Source organism: Anolis carolinensis, chromosome X (genome assembly GCF_035594765.1).
Source record: "Anolis carolinensis isolate JA03-04 chromosome X, rAnoCar3.1.pri, whole genome shotgun sequence".
In the NCBI taxonomy this organism is placed as follows: Eukaryota; Metazoa; Chordata; class Lepidosauria; order Squamata; family Dactyloidae; genus Anolis; species Anolis carolinensis.
The window spans coordinates 5658416-5680403 of record NC_085847.1 but is presented as its reverse complement, the minus strand read 5'-3'; the positions used below and the strand labels follow the sequence as shown (position 1 = coordinate 5680403).

General features: G+C 46.4%; 3 protein-coding genes across 9 annotated transcripts; 1 reads left to right on the top strand and 2 right to left on the bottom strand.

Annotated features, from left to right (window-relative positions):
- Positions 1 to 142: 142 nt before the first annotated feature.
- Positions 143 to 2866, bottom strand: crkl (CRK like proto-oncogene, adaptor protein). The gene is made up of 3 exons (XM_062958514.1): positions 2495 to 2866; positions 1955 to 2384; positions 143 to 1488 (listed from the first exon to the last, which is right to left on the bottom strand). The coding sequence occupies exons 1-3, from the start codon at positions 2839 to 2841 to the stop codon at positions 1354 to 1356; spliced, it is 912 nt and encodes a 303-aa protein (XP_062814584.1). The 5' UTR covers positions 2842 to 2866; the 3' UTR covers positions 143 to 1353.
- A 196-nt stretch (positions 2867 to 3062) lies between these two features.
- Positions 3063 to 10809, top strand: LOC134292891 (mediator of RNA polymerase II transcription subunit 15-like). 4 transcript variants are annotated; one of them, XM_062958506.1, is made up of 18 exons: positions 3063 to 3619; positions 4345 to 4432; positions 4539 to 4590; positions 4723 to 4758; positions 4970 to 5260; positions 5426 to 5718; positions 5807 to 6157; positions 6273 to 6359; positions 6452 to 6562; positions 6654 to 6781; positions 6998 to 7128; positions 7264 to 7398; positions 7952 to 8015; positions 8363 to 8429; positions 9352 to 9512; positions 9654 to 9820; positions 10087 to 10185; positions 10292 to 10809. In XM_062958506.1, exons 1-18 carry the CDS (start codon positions 3564 to 3566, stop codon positions 10426 to 10428), a joined length of 2454 nt encoding a protein of 817 aa, XP_062814576.1. In that variant the 5' UTR covers positions 3063 to 3563; the 3' UTR covers positions 10429 to 10809. The 4 variants fall into 4 exon arrangements, with proteins under 4 accessions (XP_062814576.1, XP_062814575.1, XP_062814578.1 ...); XM_062958505.1 differs by having other exon boundaries at positions 8363 to 8438; XM_062958508.1 differs by lacking the exon at positions 4970 to 5260 and having other exon boundaries at positions 3066 to 3619.
- Positions 10810 to 11444: 635 nt separating this feature from the next.
- smpd4 (sphingomyelin phosphodiesterase 4) lies at positions 11445 to 21545 on the bottom strand. Of its 4 annotated transcripts, none has more exons than XM_062958501.1 (20): positions 21411 to 21545; positions 20107 to 20186; positions 19516 to 19602; positions 19049 to 19191; positions 18630 to 18705; positions 18432 to 18543; positions 18119 to 18171; positions 17877 to 18028; positions 17619 to 17751; positions 17364 to 17435; positions 16726 to 16824; positions 15953 to 16110; positions 15364 to 15454; positions 15127 to 15227; positions 14836 to 14999; positions 14510 to 14745; positions 14032 to 14301; positions 13797 to 13928; positions 13528 to 13656; positions 11445 to 12494 (listed from the first exon to the last, which is right to left on the bottom strand). In XM_062958501.1, exons 2-20 carry the CDS (start codon positions 20167 to 20169, stop codon positions 12156 to 12158), a joined length of 2610 nt encoding a protein of 869 aa, XP_062814571.1. In that variant the 5' UTR covers positions 20170 to 20186; positions 21411 to 21545; the 3' UTR covers positions 11445 to 12155. The 4 variants fall into 4 exon arrangements, with proteins under 4 accessions (XP_062814571.1, XP_062814573.1, XP_062814572.1 ...); XM_062958503.1 differs by having other exon boundaries at positions 14510 to 14742; XM_062958502.1 differs by having other exon boundaries at positions 20107 to 20183; positions 21411 to 21508.
- Positions 21546 to 21988: the final 443 nt, after the last annotated feature.

Here is a 21988-nt window from a genome sequence, read left to right as displayed (position 1 = left end):
CGTCATCTTGTTTTCTTTTGTCCCACTTTTTCTCTCCATACGGAGACTCCCAAGCGGCTCACAACTCAAAGCGTTGCAAGACAAATACATATATTTATACAATATATTTGTACAATTTTTTAAAAAAGCTGCCGACCATTGGTTTGTTTCTAAGAATATATATTTAATACTGTTAAAAAAATCTGTGGCGTAGAAAATTAATAAAAATAATAAAAATCTCAAATCAGTGGTTTCCTCAAAAATAAGACTTTTCCCCCCATCAAAAATAAAGCGTTACAACACATTATTATTGCCTTTAAATGTGATGGATATTTTGATTTTTTTCACACTCAAAACACACACATAATGAAAGAAAAATAAAAAGACAATTTTTTTTAAAAAAAGCCACTCTTTTTTGCACAATTATTTAAAAATGGGGGAAATTCCACCCATTTTGGAAACACAAGAGAAATAATGGTTCTCCATCATTATTATTCAATATTCATGAACACAACGAAGCTCAGTAGTATTAATATTTGGTGAGAAAAGATCCATAAACAGGAAGCATTTTTTTCACAGTAAAAAATATCCAGAATTTCTCGTCCATTTCCAGATCCAACCACACAAAACAAGGCAAATTCCCCCGTCTTATACCACAAAAATGACATTTTTTTCTCTTCATTTTACCGCAAAAAATCGATTGTCCCCTGACTTTCCCACACACAATTATTCAAATTAAGGCACTTTTGTTTCTTTTTAATACTGAGTGGAACATTTAAATATCCAACATTCAAGTTGTTGAGTAGTTTTTAAATAAATTTCTAATTATTCCTTGTAGTTTGTATTTTGTTTCTTTTCAATCATTCCTTGTTCTGAAGAAATTCAGAAAAAATGTAATGTCGCAAATTATCAAAATAATGTTAATTTTAGTGATTATCGAAGCTTGATAATAAATGCAACCCCCCCCCCAAAGTATGTGAACAAAGTGACAGCAAAAAATCACTCAAAAAAAGCAGGATTTTAAGGCAAAACGAGCTAAAAAGAATAAAGATATAAATAGCGGGGAAAAAGTCGCAATGCTTTTGATTCCTGTTAATAAGCAAAAGCTCGTTGAAACGGATTGTTCCTTCCGTTGAAGAATGAAGAAATAAAATCCATCAAGTCTTCATATATATAATATATAAAAAAAAATTAAAAAAGATTCTTCATTGGGGGAAAAAGTTACTCCTTAAAGAGTGTTATCAGTTCCCGCCATCTGGAAAAGTTGTTTTACTTCCCATCCTTCAATGGACGAAAACGGTGAGAAAAAATATATTAATTCCAAAAACGAAGCTCTCCTTGAGAAGGAAATGAAACAGGAAGCGGAAGGGAAGGTCATTCGTTCTCATCCGGGTTTTGAGGGTCGATGATTCGGACGTGCGTGAAAGGGAAGAGGCCCTTCCGGCCCTGGATCTCGCCCTCCCATTGGCCGTTGATGTTCATCCGGGTCACTCTCACCAGGTCGCCAACCTGAAAGAGACACGAGGAGGTGATACAAAAAAAAAAAATCAGATTTTTATTCAATTTTGTGGTATATTTTATAAAAAACAAATACATGTTAAGAAAGGTAAAGTTTTTCTCCTGACGTTAAGTGCTGTCATGTCTGACTGGGGGTTGGTGCTCATCTCCATTTCTAAGCCGAAGAGCCGGCATTGTCCATAGACATCTCCAAGGTCATGTGGCCAGCATGACTGCATGGAGCGCTGCTACATACATTACTTTTATTAATTTCTGCTGAATGATAGAAAAAGTAATCCTATTTTATTAATAAAAAGTGCTTTCTAGAAATAATGTATTGTTAATGTTTCTGATATATTTAAACCAAAAAGAATCTGATTATTATTTTTGTGTTATCTTTAATAGACTCAATGGTACAATTTGGAATAATTTTATTTTTCTTGGAGGATGCCTGTATAATATATGAGGGAGTGGGTACCTCGAGGGCGAGGGCGGACTTGTCGTAGGCGCAGGGGACCCTCCTCTGGATGGCTTTGGCGAAGACGGGGCCCTTCTGGGCGGCAGGGGCGGCGGGGGCAGGGGCGGGGTGTCCGTGGGGCTGGGCGTAGGCGTGGGCGGGCTCCGGGATGCCGTAGCGGCCCCCGGCCCCCTTGGCGGCGCCCTTGCTGGGCGGCAGCAGCAGCCTGTGGACGTAGGGGACGGGGATCATGCCTTGGCGTCCCTCCTTGTTCCTGGCGCGCCACCACTGCTCCTCGGGCTTCTCCTCGATGGACAGCACCTCTCCCTTCTGGAACGGGAGGTCCTCCGCGTCCTTCCCGGCGAAGTCATAGAGCGCCCGCACCAGCTCCTCGGGCCCCTCCGGCGGGAGGGAGGGCGGGCGCCCGGGGGCCGGCGGGGAAGCGGCGCCCCTGCGGGAGAGGAGAGGAGAGGGGCCGCCCTGGTCAGGCCTGCTCAGGCGGGGCCGCCCCCCCCTCCCCCCTCCCCCCTCCCCCCCCCCCCCCGGGCCCCGCGTGCTCACCTGGGGAGGGGCTCCCGGAGGGTGGTGGTGTCGAGGTAGTGGTCCCGGTAGAAGTCCAGCAGGTCCGGCAGGCTCTGGAAGTGCTGGTCCCCGATGCGGAAGAGGCCCCTCCCGGCGGCGCCGCCCCCATCCCCGGGGAGGGCGTGGATGATGTAGTGGGAGACGCGGCCGTTCTCCGCGACGGAGAGGACGTAGTCCCCGGGGCAGGTGGAGGAGTCCCGCACCAGGAAGGTGCCCTGGCGCTGGCCCTGCAGCCGCCACGCCGCCTCCCGCCGCCCCAGCCGCCCCGCGTACCACGCGCCCCGCCCCCGGCACCCCTCCCCCGGACACGGGCACGGGCACGACATGCTCCCCGGCCGGGAGGGCGGGCACACCAAGGAAGGAAGGAAGGAAGGAAGGAAGGAAGGGCGCGCAAGGACAGGCGCCCCGGCCCCAGACAGGGCCACGTTTCCCCCAGGAAAGCCCCGAGGAGGGCGGGCGGGCGGGCGGGCGGGCGGGCCTCACGGGGCCACACCTGCCCAGAGACGGCGAGAGGGGCCCCTTCCTTCCTTCCTTCCCCTCAGAAAGAGCCCACGCGCGGCCACGCTTCCGTCAGGCCAAGGCCCCGCCGAGGGTTTCCCTCCTCAGGGAAGCCCGGCGGGAGGCCCGGGGCCCGAGGCGAGAAGCGGAGGAGGAGGAAGGGGAAGGCCAAGGGGGAAGCGGAAAGGCATGGCCGCCCGCCGAAGCCCAAGGGCGCACGCGCCAGAACCGCACCGACGAGGGGACGTCACTTCCGGGTCCCTTTGGCCTCCCCCCCCCTTTTCTCCAGAGGAGCCACACCCGGCGAGAAAGGACAGACTTCCTAAAAAAAACCAATCGCAGAGAGATAAAATAATTTAAAAAAATAATATTTCAATCCAGATGAGTGCGCAATGCGACTCCATTTCCCAGCAGGCAGTGGGGGTCAGGGCCGGAAGTAGGCTCCGTGTTTCCGGTCTGGGCCGGAAGCGGCCTAGCTTGGTCCTCTGGCTTCCTCTCCCTCCCCGGGAAGCGGCCCGGGCCTGCCTTCGAGGAAGGAAAGAAGGGCGCCATGGAGGAGAACGACTGGCGGAGCAGCAACTTCCGGCAGAAGCTGGTCAGCCAGATGTGAGTCCGGGGGGGGGGGGGTTTCCTTGCCACCCTCAGACGTCCCGGGAGGAAAGCATTCCCAAAAGAAGAGGCCAATAGAATAGACTGGCGATGATGATGAGAATGGCAGAGGCCCAAGGTGGCCTGCAGGAAAACCATTGCAAGAGGAAGAGAAGATCTCCATCTCTTAGATATATGTATATATGTATATGTATCTACAGTATGTATGTGTTTTTTTCCCGTGTCAGGAGCGACTTGAGAAACTGCAAGTCGCTTCTGGTGTGAGAGACTTGGCCGTCTGCAAGGACGTTGCCCAGGGGACGTTGCCCGGATGTTTTGATGCTTTTACCATCCTTGTGGGAGGCTTCTCTCATGTCCCTGCATGGAGCTGGAGCTGAGAGAGGGAGCTCATCCGCACTCTCCCCGGGTGGGATTCCAACCTGGCAGCTTTCAGGTCGGCAACCGAACCTCCAAGTCACAAGGCTTTAGCCCACTACGCCATTGGGGGCTCCAGTATATGTATATGTATGTATTTATTTATTTGGTGGCAAAAGCATTGCATAATAAATAAATTTAAAAGTGACTTGTGCCAGACAGGACAGGCGTACTCTGCAGTTGAGAAAGACAAGGCCAGGGCTGAGGTTCTTATGACTTGTGGGTCTGCACCCCATGCGCTGCCAGTCAGTTTCCATATATGTATAATAAATCCCTTCTTTTTGTCTCCCCCCCCCCCCCCCCGGCAGAGAGGAGGCCATGCGCAAGGCGGGCGTGGCGCACAACAAGTCCAGCAAAGACATGGAGAACCACGTCTTCATGAAGGCCAAGACCAGGGTGAGTGTGTCCCTCCCCCCTCCCCCAATTAGAGCCAAACAGGCATTCATGCTGCAGTGTAGAGAGGCACACCCGTGGCGCCCCTTAACGTGTGGTTCCCCCTCAGGAGGAGTACCTCTCCCTGGTGGCCCGACTCATCATCCACTTCCGGGACATCCGTAAGTAGCTCCCTGCTCATCCACCTCTCTCTCTCTCTCTCTCTCTCTCTCTCTTTACAAGACTTGCTTCAAAGCAGTTCCCCTCCCGTTTGTCTCACTCTTTTTCATTTCCGGATCCTCTTTGTTTCACAGACAATAAGAAGTCCATGGCCTCGGCTGCAGCTGCTGGTAAGAGCCCTCCTCCCTCCCTCCCTCCCTCCCTCCCTCCTTCCTTCTTGCCTTCCCTCTTTTTCCTCCTGCCTGCCTTTCTTCCCTTTCCCTCTCCCCTTTACTATCCCTTCATTTCCTCTCCTTCCCACCTGTGATTTTTCTTCCTTCCTTCCTTCCTTCCTTCCTTCCTTCCTTCCTTCCTCCTTTGCTCTTCTCTCTCTCTCCGCAGACCCCATGAACGCCCTCCAGACCCTGACGGGAGGCGGACCCCCGGCCGGAGGAGGCGGTGGCGGAGGAGGGGGGGCCGGTGGCGGAGGGCCGGCGGCGTCGTCCTCCTCCTCCTCGATGGGGCTGGGGCCCCGCCCCCCGCCTCAAGGGGCCCCCATGGGGGGGATGGCCGGCCTCCCCTTGGCACAGCAGATGGGGCCCCTGCCCGGACAGCAGCCGCCCCCGGGCCCCGGCGCCAACCCCATGGGGCCCCACGGCATCCCCGGCATCGGCCCTCCCTCCGGGCAGCCAAGTAAGTCCCTCGGCCTGGAAGCAGCTTGGCCAAGAGAAGGAGGGACCCCTCTCCCCTCACTCCTGGTGCCCGGGGCCCGACCCCACCACCCCTGGAGCCCTCTAGGCATTGTTTCCCGTACCCGGGCCCGACTCCTCTCAAGGCTCCTCCTGCTTCCTCTCTCAGCCCAGCTCCAGCTGCAGCAAATGGCGCAACAGCAGCAGCAGCAGCAGCAACAGGTGGCCGCCGCGGCCTTGCAGCAGCAGCAGCAGCAGCAGGCGCAGCAACAGTTCCAGCAGGCGCAGCAGAACGCGCTGCAGCAGCAGTTCCAGGCGCAGCAGCAGCAGCAGGCCGCCGCAGCCGCCGCCGTGGCCGCCCAACAGCAGCAGCAGGCGCAGCAACAGCAGCAGCAGATGCAGGCGGTGCAGCAGCAGCAGCACATGCTGAAGATGCAGCTGCACCAGCAGAGCCAGCAGCAGGTAAAGGGGATCTCCCGCAATCTCTACGAGTCTCCTGGGGGAAGCTGGGATTTGGAGTCCAGGCCCCCATCTCTCCCCTTCCCCGCAGATGCAGCAACAGCAGCAGCAGCAGCTCCAGCGCATTGCCCAGATGCAGCAGCAGCTCCAGCAGCAGGCCGCCCAAGTGCAACAACAACAGCAGCAGCAACAACAGCAGCAACAACAGCAGCCTCCTCCTCCGGCCTCTGCCCAGCAGGTCATGCAGCAGCAGATCCAGCAGATGCAGCAGCAGCAGCAGCAACAACAGCAGCAGCAGCAGCAGCAGCAACAAGTGTCGGCCGCGCAGGCCTCCCAGATCCCCCCGCAGCCCATGGTCTCGCAGGCCCAGACCCTTCCTGGCCAGATCCCCGGACAGGTCATGCCCGTGGCCCTGACCCCGCAGCAACTCAAGGCCATGCAGGTGAGTCCCGCCTTGGGGCCTGAGGGGAGACACTGGCCGCCATGTTGGGCTTTTCCCTCCCTCCTGTCTTGACGCTCGTGCCGGCCACCCTGACCCTGACCTTTCACCCTCGCAGGCCAGAGCCCTCCAGCAGCAACAGCAACAGCAGCAGCAGCAGGCGGCCGTGGCGGCCCAGGCGGCCCAAATGGGGGCCTCCAACCAGGTGAGGGGGGGGGCAAAGAGGAAGCGGGAGCCCGCAGGCGGCCACGGTCGGCCTCGGTGACCATTGACCCATCTTCCTTCCTTCCTCCCAAGATGATGACCGCCGCGATGGCCAGGGGCGGGATGCAGATCCGCCCGCGCTTCCCTCCGGCCGCCGCCGTCTCGGCCCCCCCGCCCCCCAGCGCCATGCAGATGCCGCCACAGGTATTTCCGGGGGAGGGTCCGGCCCCCCAGGCTCACGTGCCGTCCAGGGCCCCCTCCTCCACCACCGTTCTCCTTGCTTCCTTCTCCGCAGGTCGCCATGATGTCTTCCCCGTCGCCCGTCCAGCAGCAGGCCGCCCAGACCCCGCAGCCCCCGCCCATGCCCCCGCCCCCCCCACAGCCCTCGCCGCAGCCCACCTCCCAGCCCAACTCCAACGTCAGGTGCTCGCCCCCCCCCCCCCCCCCCCCGTCCGGGCTCTGAGACAGAAGGGGAGGCCGGCCGGCCCCTCCCTTCAGGGGCCCGGGAAAGGCCGACTCCGTCCTGGCCTGGGAACAGATCCGCAGGGCCAGCTGTGAGGCCTGCCCCCCCCCCCCCGGCCTTGCTCTCCCCTCCTGCGGCTCCTCTTCCTGACGCCCTTCTCTCCCTTCCGCTGGCAGCTCGGGCCCCGCTCCGTCCCCCGGAGGCTTCCTGCCCAGCCCTTCCCCACAGCCCTCTTCGCAGAGCCCGGCGGCCGCACGGACCCCCCAGACCTTCAGCGTCCCTTCGCCGGGACCCCTCAACACCCCCGGTACGGCTTCCCTTCCTTGCCCCCACCGGAGCCTTCTTGGCTCTCTTCCGCTCTCCTCTCCCTTCCCCTTCCTTCCCCCCTTCTCCTCCTCCTCCTCCTCCTCCTCTCAAGCCCCTTTCCTTTTGCTCCCCGAAGGCAATCCCAGCTCCGTCATGAGTCCGGCCAGTTCCAGCCAGTCTGAGGAGCAGCAGTACCTGGAGAAGCTCAAGCAGCTCTCCAAGTACATCGACCCCTTGCGGAGGATGATCAACAAGATCGACAAGAACGAAGGTCATACACAGAATTCATTTTAAAAATTAAAAATTATATCACATTTTATCCATCTATTCTCATGATCTTATTGGCAGCGTAGCAACTTGTTTAACCATATATTACTATTACAGTAGAGTCTCACTTATCCAAGACTCGCTTATCCAAGGTTCTGGATTATCCAAGACATTTTTGTAGTCAATGTTTTCAATATATCATGATATTTTGGTGCTAAATTTGTAAATACAGTAATTACAACATAACATTACTGCATATTGAACTACTTTTTCTGTCAAATTTGTGGTATAACATGATGTTTTGGTGCTTAATTTGTAAAATCATAACCTAATTTGATGTTTAATAGGCTTTTCCTTAATCCCTCCTTATTATCCAAGATATTCACATATCCAAAGTTCTGCCGGCCCGTTTAGCTTGGATAAGTGAGACTCTACTGTATATCTATTAGAATCATGTTGTTGACAAAGAGATTTATTTATCCATCTATTACTCCCACTCTCGTATCATCAACATAGTGGTTTATTTTATCCATTTATTTTTATATTTCCTGGTTTAGACCGGAAGAAAGATTTGAGCAAAATGAAGAGCTTGCTGGATATCCTGACAGACCCTTCCAAACGGTAATGAGAAATAACATTTATTATTATTACTGTCGAGGAAACATAGATACAAAATCTCATCATTATTTTTACCATTTCTGTCAAGGTGATTATTATTATTGTTATTGTTGAAAATATCTTCCAATAGCATTATTATTATGGTTTAGAAGGATCCATTCCTATATTATTATTATTATTATTATTATTATTATTATTATTATTATTATCCCCTTAACTATGCGCCACCCTAATAATATTTTTATCTACCTTTCCTCTGTAGTTTATTATTACTATTTCTAAATATATTATTCCTATTTATTTCTATATTACTACAGATTATCATTGTATGTTGTTATATATAATTTTAGGTGTCCTCTGAAGACCCTGCAGAAGTGCGAGATCGCTCTGGAGAAGCTCAAGGATGACATGGGGGCAGTAAGAGCCGTACGGCTGCGCTGACATCCTAAGAGCGGCCATGATTTGATTCCCACGTTCTAATTTTAATGTGTCCCCTCGTAATGGGTCCTCCCCTCTCCATATATACATCATGGCTGTTGCAAAAATCATATAGCAAACGTACTGTTAGAACAAATTCAGGATAAGTTAGAGTGGAATTATATTATTAGTATATAAGTATTAGATAATAATACTATAACATATATTAATATAATATAATAAATCAATCTTATAATTTATATTATATGTTTCATGTATTTTATAAGTAACATATTACAATGTGATGTTATATTATAAAAGATTATATAATAGCGTGAATACAATACAGTATTTCATTAATACCATATAATAAATAATTGATACTACTATCATGTAATAATAGATACCATAAATAATAAAACATTATACTTTATATATTATATAAATGTTAGAATATATTAATATTTATTTATTTCTCACATTTATATCCCGCCCTTCTCACCCGAAGGGACTCATGGCGGCTTACAACAGTGGCAACAATTAGATGCCCATACAAACCAATATAAAACAGCACATAAGACAGTTAAAACTATTAAAATACATTATGAATTAAAATATACATATATAATTTTAATACTCTATAATATTTTTATTTTAATACTCTATAATATATACCTCGCGGTATTTTTGTGTGATGCCCAGGATGCGTTAGGGCTGAACTATATGATTATTGCTCAATATATTATTAGAAGGGAATAGAATAATAATATATTAACAGATTGGTGGAATAATGTAACCAAATATAACAATAATGTAATAATGTAATTTATTTTTATATCCTGTTAATATATCAATAGGACATCAATGCATGAAACCATAGTACTTAATATTAATGTTTATGATTCATTTTCCGTCCGTCCAGCCGACCCCTCCGCCGCCGGTGGTCCCTCCGACGAAGCAGCAATACCTCTGCCAGCCGCTCCTGGACGCGGTGTTGGCGAACATCCGCTCGCCCGTCTTCAACCATTCCCTCTACCGCACCTTCATGCCGGCCATGACGGCCATTCACGGCCCTTCCATTGTGTGAGTAGTGGCTCCCGCTTTTGCGCCCTTGTCTCTTCCTGGGGTCCGGTTGGGATCCCGTTCTGATTTCGGGACTGTGTGAACCCGCGTTCCCTCTTGCGGTGGTGTGAACTCCTCCTGTCCTCTTGGCGGGGTTTGCAGGGCCCCGGTGCCGCCTCCCCGGAAGCGGAAGTTCGAGGAGGACGACCGGCAGACCATCCCCAACGTCCTGCAGGGGGAGGTGGCCCGGCTCAACCCCAAGTTCCTGGTCAACCTGGACCCCGCCCACTGCAGCAACAACGGCACCGTCCACCTCATCTGCAAGATAGGTCTGTCCGCCCCCTCCCTCCCTCCCTCCCGCTCTCAGCCTGCTTTCTCCCTTTCCCAGCTCTTTCCTCTCGGCCTGTCTCCAAATCGGGGGGAAAGGCCCCACTTTCTCCCTCCTTCAGACTCCAAGAAGGCCATGGAGTCCTTGCGAGGGAGGCCCGCTCAGGCTGGCCTTCTTTCTCAGAGCTGGAGAAGGGAGAAAGTAGGCAAGCGGCTTATATATTTCTGTCGATCTTTGCATTTGATATTTGCTCTCGCTTTCCTCCAGACGACAAGAACCTTCCCAACGTGCCTCCGCTGCAGCTGAGCGTCCCGGCCGACTATCCCGAGCAGAGTCCGCTGTGGGTCGACAACCGCCAGCAGTACGGTGAGGGAACGGGAAGGAGGGGAAGGCGGGGGGGGGGGGGACGGGGGGGCGGGGGGGGGGGGGCTCGGGACTGGGAGCGGGCCTGACCCCCCCTTTCCGGCCCCAGAGGCCAACCCTTTCCTGCAGTCGGTCCACCGCGCCATGATGTCCAAGCTGCTCCAGCTGCCGGACAAGCATTCGGTGACGGCTCTGCTCCAGACCTGGGCCCAGAGCATCCGCCAGGCCTCCCTCTCCGCCGCCTGAACACCCGCCCCCACCAGACCCCACCCCCACGCCTTCCCTTCCACAAGGACACGGCCTGCCACAGACTTCCAGAGACTTCTGCCGTTCACAACTCACCCAGAGATGCTCCCACCTTTTTTTCTCGTCCGATTCTATATTTTTTGCTATTTTTTCTCCCCTATTTTATTTTTTTAATTTAAATATTTTTATTTTATTTTTAAATTGAAGTATTTCCCCCAGTTATTTTTCAGACTCCCTTTTCCCCCATTTAAATATTTTCCCATTATTATTTTATTTTAAAAATCAAATCTATATTGGAAACAGGATGGCGATGGGAGATAATTGACGTTTCAGGTGTTTTTCGTTTTCTGATATTATAAAAATAAAAAGAAACTTATTGTATTTCCGGTGTTTTTAATTCTCGACCAGAGTGACTCAGTGGAATAAAATACTTTGTTTTCCCCTTTTTACTATCTTTTAATATTTACTATATTTGAAAATATATTTTATCGTGAATATTATAAAATGTATTTTAAATAATTATAAAATTTATATTAAATACAGTAGAGGCTCACTTATCCAACATAAACAGGCCAGCAGAACGTTGGATAAGCAAATATGTTGGATAATAAGGAGGGATTAAGGAAAAGCCTATTAAACATCAAATTAGGTTATTATTTTACAAATTAAGCACCAAAGCATCATGTTTAACAACAAATTTGACAGAAAAAGTAGTTCAATACACAGTACTGCTATGTAGTAATTACTGTATTTACGAATTTAGCACCAAAATTTCACGATGTATTGCAAACATTGACTACAAAAATGTGTTGGATAATCCAGAATGTTGGATAAGCGAGTGTTGGATAAGTGAGACTCTACTGTATGTATAAAATATGTATATGGCAACGATGCCGGTTTCCTTTACAGCCAACACTGAATAGGCTTCTCCTGTCGCCATGGAAACGGCAGCCATGTTGAAGGTTCCACGATGACAACACTTCAGTAAAAGTCATATAAAATCAGAAAATGAGCCCTTAGAAACAAAGAGAGGCCTTTATTTACAAAAATCTGTAGATGAAAAGCCCTTTATAGAAACCCAAAGACATTCAAAATCCACATTAAAATAGAATAACATAAAATAGGATTGGGGGCCACGAGGAATCCTGGACTGCCTTTTAAGAACCAACAGTCCAAATAGTCGTGATTTTCCCTCAGAAACGGTCACTTTGGGAATTATTTCCCATAGAAATGATCATTTTTTAAAAGTATCTCCCTCAAAAATGGTGGTTCTTGGCCATGTTTTCTTCAAAAAAAGTGGGTTTTCTCTCAGAAAAGGTCACTTTGGATTATACTTCCCTCAGAAATAGTCCTTTTTGGTGGTTTTTACCTCAAGAAAACATTATTTATTGAATTTATCTCAGAAAAGGACATTTTTGGAAATATCTCCCTCCGAAACGGTGCTTTTTGGCAGTTTTTACCCCAGAAAATGTTCCCTCAGAAAATTTTGGAAGACATTTGATTCTGAAATGGTGCTTCTTGGTGATTTTTATCTCAAAAAGGTCATTATTTATTGGGTTTACCTCAGAAAAGGTCATTGTTGGCAAGATTTCCCTCAGAAAAAGTCACGGTTGGAGAGGTTCCCCTCCGAAAGGGTCCTGTTGGGGGGCGTTTCCCTCGGAGGAAGGGCCCCCGTCCGTCCGTCCGTCCGTCCGTCCGTCTGTGTCTTTGCTGGCTGGCTGGCGGGCTCACTCCTGGTGGGGCCTCCCCCCCCTGGGTGTGCCCGTCCTCCTGCGGTCGGAGAGGCAGGCCATGGCGGAGGCGTAGAGGAGGTAGCCCAGGAGGAAGAGGCCGGAGGTGGCCGCGGGGCCAAAGCAGATCCAGGCGGTCAGGGCGTAGGAGAGGGCCAGGCTGAAGAGCAGGCGGTAGCTGGCCAGGAAGCGCAGGCTCAGCCGTGGACGCTCCGCCCACTCCCAGCTCTGCCTCCCACCCAGGCCCCCCGACCAGGCCGGCTCCAGCAGGTGGAAGCGCGCCAGCGAGCCCAAGAAGTCCCGCCGGGAGCAGGCCCACGACATCTGCTCCGACCACTGGGCGCACGGCCACAAGCGAGAACAACAGAGAGAGAGAGAGAGAGAATGACAATCCCATCTTCATACAGCACTAAGAATAGATCATACATCCTACCATTCAATATTTTATACTATAGATTCTCTTTCACATTGACAAATGGAATCTGCTCTACATCACTGTCACCCATGCCTGCCATATATTCTGTATAATTATATACTATATGCTATTGATTCTATATACACAACCATCCCTCCACACACCAACGTGTGTGTGTGTGTGTGTATACACACACACATATACACACACACACACAACAGAATCTCACTTATTCAATATAAACAGGCCGGCAGAACATTGGATAAGCGAATATGTTGGATAATAAGGAGAGATGAAGGAGAAGCCTATTAAACATGAAATTAGGTTATGATTTTACAAATTAAGCACCAAAACATCATGCTATACAACAAATTTGACAGAAAAAGTAGTTCAATATGCAGCAATGCTACATAGTAATTACTGTATTTACAAATTGGGCACCCAAAAATCATGATGTTTTGAAAACATTGACTACAAAAATGCGTTGGATAATCCAGAAGATTGGATAAGCAAATGTTGGATAAGTGAAACTCTACTATATATATATATATATATATATATATAATATTGTATATATATATTATATAATATAATATAGATTAAATTAATTTAAGATAATATAATATATCCTACTATTAGATATTCTGCAATATATATTCAATATTCTATTGTATTCTATATACACATCCATCCCTCCACACGCAAACCACCACCACCACTGTGTAATAAGATACGATATATACATAATATATATATATATAAATATTATATGTATACTATATAAATTAATTTAAAATAACATAATATATAATATAGTATAAATATTATATAGGTGGGTGTGATATACTAGATAACATTATACCTATATTATATAGTATAGTATAAATATATATATATAGAGAGAGAGAGAGAATATGATATCTAATATGCTATGATACAATCGTGTTTTCTCACCCGCTCATTGATGGTGGAGGAGAGGCGGAAGAGGGAGCGGACCAGGGTGGGATTTTCGTAGCTCCTGATTGGCTGCAGCTCTGGGTCGCCCTGATAACTGATCTCAAACCTCCGCAGGCCGTTGATGATCTTGAAAGAGAATGCAAAAGCAAGCCTTTGATACGTAATGATATACCCTATGGACTCAAATCTATGGTGGACTAGATAGGCAAATCGGCCTCCTTTTTTGTGAGAGTTAGAGGAAGGAAGCCTCTCCTCTCCCTCCTAACCTGGTAGCGCCCCAAAGGGGTCAAGACGAGTCCGGCGTCGGTCTCGGCGCAGTCCGGGCGCTGCTTGACCCCGCTTTCGTCTGGCGCGGCCCCCAGGGTCAGCATCACCCGGCTCAGCTGGGCCTCGTTGAGCTGGAGAGAGGGAATCGAAGCGCCCGTGAATGAAAGGGGTGTCAATCGGATCAAAGAGGCATCTCGAGGGGGGGGGGGGAGTGATGACAGAGGTGGTCCATACCCGGAAGATGAGGCAGAGGAACTCGAGGGCCTTCTCCAGGTATTCCTCGGTCCGGCGGCCCCCGTCCAGATGGCCAGCTTCATCCAGGTCGCTGCCGGCAGCCGAGGAGGAGGAGGAGCCATTGGGGTCCGAGATTCCGAAACGGAGCCAGGAGAGGAAGGAGGGCGAGGAGGAGGGGAGCGGGCCCGTTGGAGAGGCGTCCCAAGAGGAGGGGTCCAGGGACTTCAGCCGCTGCTGGGCCTGCACAATCAGCTGCACCAGGCGCAGGACCTGCACCCAAGAGAAGAGGCCTCGCCTGACCCATCCCGCGGACCTCCTGGCCTTTCCAAAGCTCCCAAAAGGCTTCCCTTGACCGGCCACACTTCTGGATGGCCTTGCTTGCCCCGGGAAAGGCTTGGCTCAACCAGCTGACATAGCCAAAGGCTCCCCCCACCAGTTCAGAGGGCCAAAGACCTCCCTTGAGCCCCAGAGCGCTTACCATTCCCCGGACCTCTGGCCCAAAGAGTGGCCTGTACTGGGCCTCCTGCCCTTGGAGGCCATAGAGGCGGCTCTTGATCTTGAAGGCGGAGGCGGAGTCTGAGAGGGAGGAGGCTCCCCGGAGGGAGAGGAGGAGGCGGGGCTGGGAGCGGAGCAAGGGGGAGGAGCCAGCTCCCAGGGAGGCGGGGCTGGAGGCAGCATTGATGGCCAGGTCCATCTCCAGGAAGAGCTGCTCTGCTGTAGGAGAGAGAGAGAGAGATGGCGCTATTAGAGCCTGGGAAGGGAGGCAGGAGGCCGGGGAGGCCCTCAGTGGCCACAGTGACTGACCTTTCTGGATGACAGGGGCCAAGGAGGGCTGGGCAAAGACTTTGGTTGCCCGGAAGAGCATCAGGGCGTTCTTGGGGCTGACCAGGTCGGTGCGGAGGGCGCGGGTCAAGAAGGCCACAAAGAGCTCCGTGAACATCAGCAGGTTCTCCTGGACAAAGGGGGCCCTGCCGGCAGAGAAGGGAGCCACGGTGAGGAGACAGAGAGAGAGAGAGAGAGAGAGAGGAAGGCAGCACCACTGCCATTGCAAAGAGAAAGAATGCGATAGAAGGACGCCCTTGAGAGGAGACCCACCATTTTTCAGACATGATTCGCGGGGCCTGCTCCGCTCCCAAAGTGGCCCTTTCCGGGGCGTATCTCCAGGGCTGCAAGTAGCTCAACCACATCTCCAGCACCTTTGCGAAGGAGAGAGAGAAACAAAGAGAACAGTAAGAGGTGAGCACAGGGAGGCTTGGGCCTGCTCCCTTGCCATGGGAACAGGCCTCACTACAACCAGCTGGGCCTCGACAGGAAATCAAGGGGACGACTTACGGCCCGGAAAGAGGCGTCCAGAGGCCAGTGGCCAAAGCAGTGATGGAGGAAGACATACAGCTTCTGCTGCAGGAAGCGAGGAATCACTATTCTGAAATACACAAGGTCAAGGTTTTCCCCTGACATTAAGTCCAGTTGTGTCCGACTCTGGGGGTTGGTGCCCATCTCCATTTCTAAGCCAAAGAGCTGGCGTTGTCCGTAGACACCTCCAAGGTCATGTGGCCATAGGCATGACTGCATGGAGCGCTGTTACCTTCCCCTCAGAGCAGTACCTATTCATCTACTCAACTGCTAGGTTGGCAGGAACTGGGGCTAACAGCGGGAGCTCACCCCAGGCATACATACATACATACATTTCAATAAGAAAAAACCTCTTTTCCCTCAGAACAGGTCAAAAGAGGCAGGTTTTCCCTCAGAAAAAGCCAAATAATGCCATTTCCCCTCAGAAGAGGCCTCTTTTCCCTGAGAAGAGGCCAAAGGAGGCAGGTTTCCCTCAGAAGCGGCCTATTTTTCCACCGAAAAGGCCCAAGGAGGCCATTTTTCCCTCAGGAAAAGGCACTTAATGGGGAAATGATGCAAGTTACTCAACCTCTTGAACTCCTCCAAAGGGCCAGGGGAGTGGGAGTGTCCCGAGGGGGAGGGGGAGGCGGGGGCTTCGGCCCGGAGGCTGCTGTTGCTGAAGGCATGGAGGTGCTTCACCAGGAGGCGGATCACCAGGACCTGCTCCTCGGACGGCTTGAAGGATTCCTTAAACGTCAAGAGAAAGGAAATAAAGGAAGGAAGGAGAGGGAGGGAGGGAGGGAGGGAGGGAAGAAAGCAAAGAAGGGAGGAGGAGGAGGAGGAGGAGAAGAGGCTCCCCTCCCATATTGTTGTTGTTATTATTATATTTTGTTTATAACAACATGTGTTTTTATCTGAGTTCCTTTCAGGGTGAGAAAGAGAAGGAAAGAAATATTGTAAATAAATTAAATAAATAACAAATTAAATAGGGAAAATAGTAGTAATAATAATAATGAATGAAATAATATTATTATATGAAAAAACCTAAATGAGATCATGCATGAAAAATAATAATGAATGAAATAATAAGAAATGTAATAATAATGGTAATCCTAAATGTAAAATATGAAATTAAAGAATACTAAATGTAAATGTAATGATAATGATATATGTAGTAAGAGTGATAATGTAATAACAATAAATGTAATAATACTAAATGAAACAATAATGGTGATGATGCAATAATTATTAAGAAAATAATAATAATACATAACAGGGTGGAATAACATAAATAGGGGGGTGGGAAATAATAATAATAAAAATAAATGTAAGAATTGAGAAATAAAAATGGGAAATAAATACTTGATATGTATAGTACGAGCGATAGCTGGACTGGATGGGAAAAGCGAAGGATGACGAAGGAGAATAAATAGAAGGGAGGTGGTAATGGAAGGTTTCCAGCTGAAAACAGAGGAAGGAAGGATGAACAAAACAGAGGGAAAAACAGGGAGAGAAAGGGAAAAATGGACATAAAAATATACTCAAGTGAAAGAAGGTGGGAAAACGTATAACACAAATGAAAAGATGGCACCAAACGTGACGATAAACGACAAACAAGGACACAAATAGGAGCCTTTCTTCTATTTTATCTTTGCTTCCTCCCTTTTTATTCGTTCATGTAAATGATAATGGTAATAGTAAAAATGACAATACAAATATAATAACAATAAAGATGATGATAATAATAATATTGACAATACAAATAACGCGAAGGATAATACTAAAATATAATAAAAATTATAATAATGCTGATAATAATAAAAATATGATAACGTGAATAATACTAATACAAAAATGTTAATGATAATAACATAACAACAATACTGATGAGAATTAAAATAAAATAATAAAAAATAATATAACAATAGCACAAAATGTAATAATTATAATAAATATATGATGATAATAATAATAACAACAACAATGTATTTCATTATTACCTTGATGTGAGGAGACTGAATTTTCTGGTATATATCTAGAGGGTAATGATGGAGCCACATTTCCACAAAGACCTGAGAAAGAGAGAGACAAATAAATATGTGTGTGTGTGTATATGTATATATATGTGTGTGTGTGTGTGTGTGTGTGTGTGTGTGTGTGTGTGTATATATATATATATATGGATAATAGATCTTTTATGGAGTTATAGTTTGGCAAAAATGTTGGCCTACTATTCAAAGAGGCCTACTAATCACCTGGAGCATGGTCTCGGAGCGCCATATCTCTTGGGAGGCCGGATCTGCATTGGCAGAGGTCTGGTGCGCTATGTGTCTCTTCAGGAGGCTGGTGGGGTGCATCCCATACGACGTGAAGGGCATCACAGGGGACCTGCGCCAGAAATGGGACCCAGAACACACTCAGTGGCACCATAAAAGAAGTCCTTTCCCTCAGAAAAGGCCAAAGGAGGCCATGTTTCCCTCAGAAGAGGCCTGTTTTGCCCGAAAGGCGCTCACCGTGGGGCAGGGGAGGGGGCAGGGCCTCCGGGGTCAGAGGATCGGGGAGGGATGACGTTCCCTTCGGTGGGAAGGAACCACTTCAGGTATCGATCCACCAGGACAAAGTAGGCACTGTTGGACATGCTGACGTGGTATGTGGGGTGAACATTCTAGAAAGGGAGGAAAATCCAAAATGGCTTCGTGAAGCTTCTCCCGCCGAGACAGTAAAATCTCAATAACACCCCAAGAATGGTATTTACCTTCTGCGTAATCAAGCTAATGGCGAAGTAGAACATATAATATTCATACGGATCTGGAGAGGAAACCGTCAAGGATTAAACAGGAAATAAGAATATATTTAAAACACAGCATTATAATAATAACTAACATATAATTATATACTCTTATACATATATATGTAATATAAAATATAAGGATTTCTTCATTTTGCAACAAAAATGCTTTAAAATTAGTAACTTCCAAAAAATGTTATACAAAATCTCTCCAAGAAATAAATAGTATTAATATTATAATATTGCAAATTTCTTTTAATGGCATTAATTTGAAAGATACTGAGGGCCAAACTCAGTCCCAGGACTCCTCCAGATGGAGGAAACTGGACCTTATTGTGATATAAAGAACATTCCGGAAGGATCCGTTCTTGGATCGACGCTTTCACCGGGGCCTAAAAGGGATATTGAGAAATTCTGATTAATTTTGTAATTATTTCGATTCGTTAAAGGCATAAAATGTGAAATACAGAAAACTTGCCGGAAGGTAAGAGACGGGAAAGTCATAGCGATATTCCTCCGCTTGGAGTTTGTAGACCAGCTCCATCATCGGGCCTCTGAGGAAACAGAAGAAAAAATAGGATTTAAAAATATGTGTGACATTACATTTCATTATGGAACATTAAATATTCACATTTCTCATTTAAATAAAAAAGATTTTTAATTTTTTATTTTAAATATTAGGATTTCTTAATTTTACAACAAAAAAACTCCTAAGAAAATGCTTTAAAATTAGGATAGTGTTCTATTTTCACCCAAATGCTTTATAAATTAGGAGATTTCTTTTTTAAAGATAAAATCTCTCCAGGAAATGATTAAAAATTAGGATTATTTAACATTTTGACATGCAATCTCTTCAGGAAATGCTTTAAATATCAAAGATATTCAATGTTTTGAAACCCGGGATCGAGGAATTCGAGGGCGAGGTTGTATTCTGTGGGGTTGGTCCTTCCTTGCAAAGTGCGCAGGCTCCAGCCCACAAGGACCCCATCCAGGCTCCCAAAAATGCTCTCCACCAACCAAGGGAAAATGGCGTGCAGCTCCTGAAGGAAGAGACATCACAAGAGCATTTCATCAAAACATAAGTGATTTGTTTCACCAAAATGCAATGCGCATTTAATAAAAAATAAGCTATCTATTGAATACAAATAAAATATTAATTTAATCAAAAACAGAACACAACTTATATAACATAATAAAACCATTGTAAACATTATATATATTAAAATTAAATATAGAGAGTAACCAAAATGATATAAGAAATCGAAGGGTTTTGTATATATTATAAAATAACGTTGTATGTATGTATACATATATATAAATATTGTACAAAAAATAAAGAAAATAATATTTTTTTGTTTTCTTACTTTGGCAGGAAAGTCTTGAATGACGGTCTGTAAATCGAGACATCGCTGGGCAAAAGGTTTGTTCAGGCAGTCAGCCCTCAAACTGGCCTATTTAATGATTAAAATAATAATGAAATTAATTTATGTTGATAATAACCATTTATTGATAACGTGATTTTTAATTATTTTGTTTACTTTAATATTCATTTAAAATGCTGATTAATATATGATACATACATTTTAAAACATATAATTTCATTCACATTAATGCATTTATTTTAATTCATTTCAATTCACTTTGATGCAATGTCAATACATCTATTTTAATACATTTGTTTTAATTGCTTTGAATACATTTATTTTAATTCATTTTAATACATTCATTTTAATTCACTTCAATATATGTATTTGTATTTAATACATTGTTTATTTTTAAATTCATGTAATGCATTTACTTTCATTTCTTTTAATTTTTATTTTAATTCACTTTGATACACAAACTTTAATACCTTTATTTCAATTGACTTTAATACATAAAGTTGAATAGATTTGTCTAAATGTTAATGTATTTCCATTCTTTCATTTATATATATATATTTTTAAAAGGGTTACCAAAAGATAGCTGTGTTGGGGAGCAGCCATTTCCGGGGTCCTATAATGCCCAAATAACGTCATGTCTGCTCTAAATCCTTCTGAAATAAAAAACAGAATGAAAAAGAATGCATTTTATATAATATTATATTGTCTGAACTTATCTCCCCGTATGAATCAGCTCGAGCGTTGAGATTATCCGGGGAGGCCCTGCTCTTAGTCCCACTCCTTTGCAGGCATGACTGGTGGGAATGAGAGACGGGGCCTTCTTAGTGGTGGCCCCTCGGCTGTGGATCTCCCTCCCCAACAAAATCAGATCAGCCCCTTCTCTCCTGGCCTTTAGGGGGGGGAAAAAGGAAAATCCTGGTTTTGGAAGCAGGCGTTTGGCGAGTACTAGAATTAAAGACTCTCACGGAACTGACCCAGATTATTTGGGATTGTGGTGCTCTGTAGTTTCAATTGTTTTAATGTGCACTTCTATGTCTTTTTGATTGTAAGTGCTTCATTGTGGCGTGGATGGTTTGATTTTGGTATAATGGTGGCATTGGATATTGCCAAAACTTGGAAGCCGCTCTCGGGGTGAGATACGGCCGGGTCAAAATAAAGTAAATAAAGACATAAATTATTATTACAATAGAGTCTCACTTATCCAAGCTAAACGGGCCGGCAGAACGTTGGATAAGTGAATATGTTGGATAATAAGGAGGGATTAAGGAAAAGCCTATTAAACATCAAATTAGGTTATGATTTTACAAATTAAGCACCAAAACATCATGTTATACCACAAATTTGACAGAAAAAGTAGTTCAATACGCAGTAATGTTATGTTGTAATGACTGTATTTATGAATTTAGCACCAAAATATCACGATATATTGAAAACATTGACTACAAAAATGGCTTGGATAATCCAGAACGTTGGATAAGCGAGTCTTGGATAAGTGAGACTCTACTATATTAATCATCATCATCATCATCATCTATCATACTAAGATAGTGCTAAGCTAACAACAGACTATATTATATATACATATAATACTATAATGTAATACAATATAATACTACTAATAATACGATATGTGCTATGCTCATAATATAATATAGATACAGATCAGGCCTGGGTCAAGTTGGGCCCTCCCTCGAGACGTTTTGGACTCCAGCTCCCACCATTCGCAATAGCCTCAGGCTTAAGCGGCTGAGGGGGAAAAGGAAAGGGCCTGAGGCTATTGGGAATGGTGGGAGCTGGAGTCCAAAACGTCCCGAGGGAGGGCCCAAGTTGGCCCAGGCCTGCTATAGATATATAACGTTAAAAATAACAATATTCACCTTAGTAGCTTCTCCTCCTTCCCGCCGCCGCCATGTTTACTGCCCCCCCGTGACGTCACAAAAAGGGCGAGCCGAAGCTTCGAAACCTCCAAGTGCGCAGGCGCAAACCAAACGGCGGGCGGCTTGAGATGCCTCAGTGTGCAAGCGCGGCCAATCGCAATGCGCAGGCGCGGCAGAGAGGGGGCTTCAAGCCAGTGCGGCTTCGAATTCTCAACTGCGCAGGCGCGGCTCCTGCGAAGGCGCGATTTGCCAGCCTTCTCGTGTACAGGAGCCTTTAAAGCCTTCGGGCCAACCTGAGGCGCATGCGCAGCAACCCAAACCCTACTAGGCAAAAGAAATTGCCATTATTGCATCAATTAATATATTCATATATATAACTTATTTTATTTTTAATATATATTAAATAATTCATACAGACACACACGTTTTGACAGACAATAACAAGGACAATATTATATATATATAATTTTATTTTAATATATATTATCCCATTTACTTTAATATATATATATAATTTTAATATATATTATACAATTTTATATATTACATTATAATATATACATAATTTGAATATATAT

Excerpts from the sequence above, each read along its gene's own strand:
- LOC134292891 (XM_062958505.1), top strand. The coding sequence starts at position 3,564 with ATGGAGGAGAACGACTGGCGGAGCAGCAACTTCCGGCAGAAGCTGGTC. Across the intron at positions 6,360-6,451 it reads AAATGGGGGCCTCCAACCAG|ATGATGACCGCCGCGATGGC; the intron begins GTGAGGGGGGGG and ends CTTCCTCCCAAG. Across the intron at positions 9,821-10,086 it reads CCACCTCATCTGCAAGATAG|ACGACAAGAACCTTCCCAAC; the intron begins GTCTGTCCGCCC and ends GCTTTCCTCCAG.
- smpd4 (XM_062958501.1), bottom strand. The coding sequence starts at position 20,169 with ATGACGTTATTTGGGCATTATAGGACCCCGGAAATGGCTGCTCCCCAA. Across the intron at positions 17,752-17,876 it reads GCCCCCTCCCCTGCCCCACG|GTCCCCTGTGATGCCCTTCA; the intron begins GTGAGCGCCTTT and ends TTTCTGGCGCAG. Across the intron at positions 15,455-15,952 it reads CCTTTGGAGGAGTTCAAGAG|AATAGTGATTCCTCGCTTCC; the intron begins GTTGAGTAACTT and ends TGTGTATTTCAG.
- crkl (XM_062958514.1), bottom strand. The coding sequence starts at position 2,841 with ATGTCGTGCCCGTGCCCGTGTCCGGGGGAGGGGTGCCGGGGGCGGGGC. Across the intron at positions 2,385-2,494 it reads CTCCGGGAGCCCCTCCCCAG|GGGCGCCGCTTCCCCGCCGG; the intron begins GTGAGCACGCGG and ends CCTCTCCCGCAG. Across the intron at positions 1,489-1,954 it reads AGTCCGCCCTCGCCCTCGAG|GTTGGCGACCTGGTGAGAGT; the intron begins GTACCCACTCCC and ends TGTCTCTTTCAG.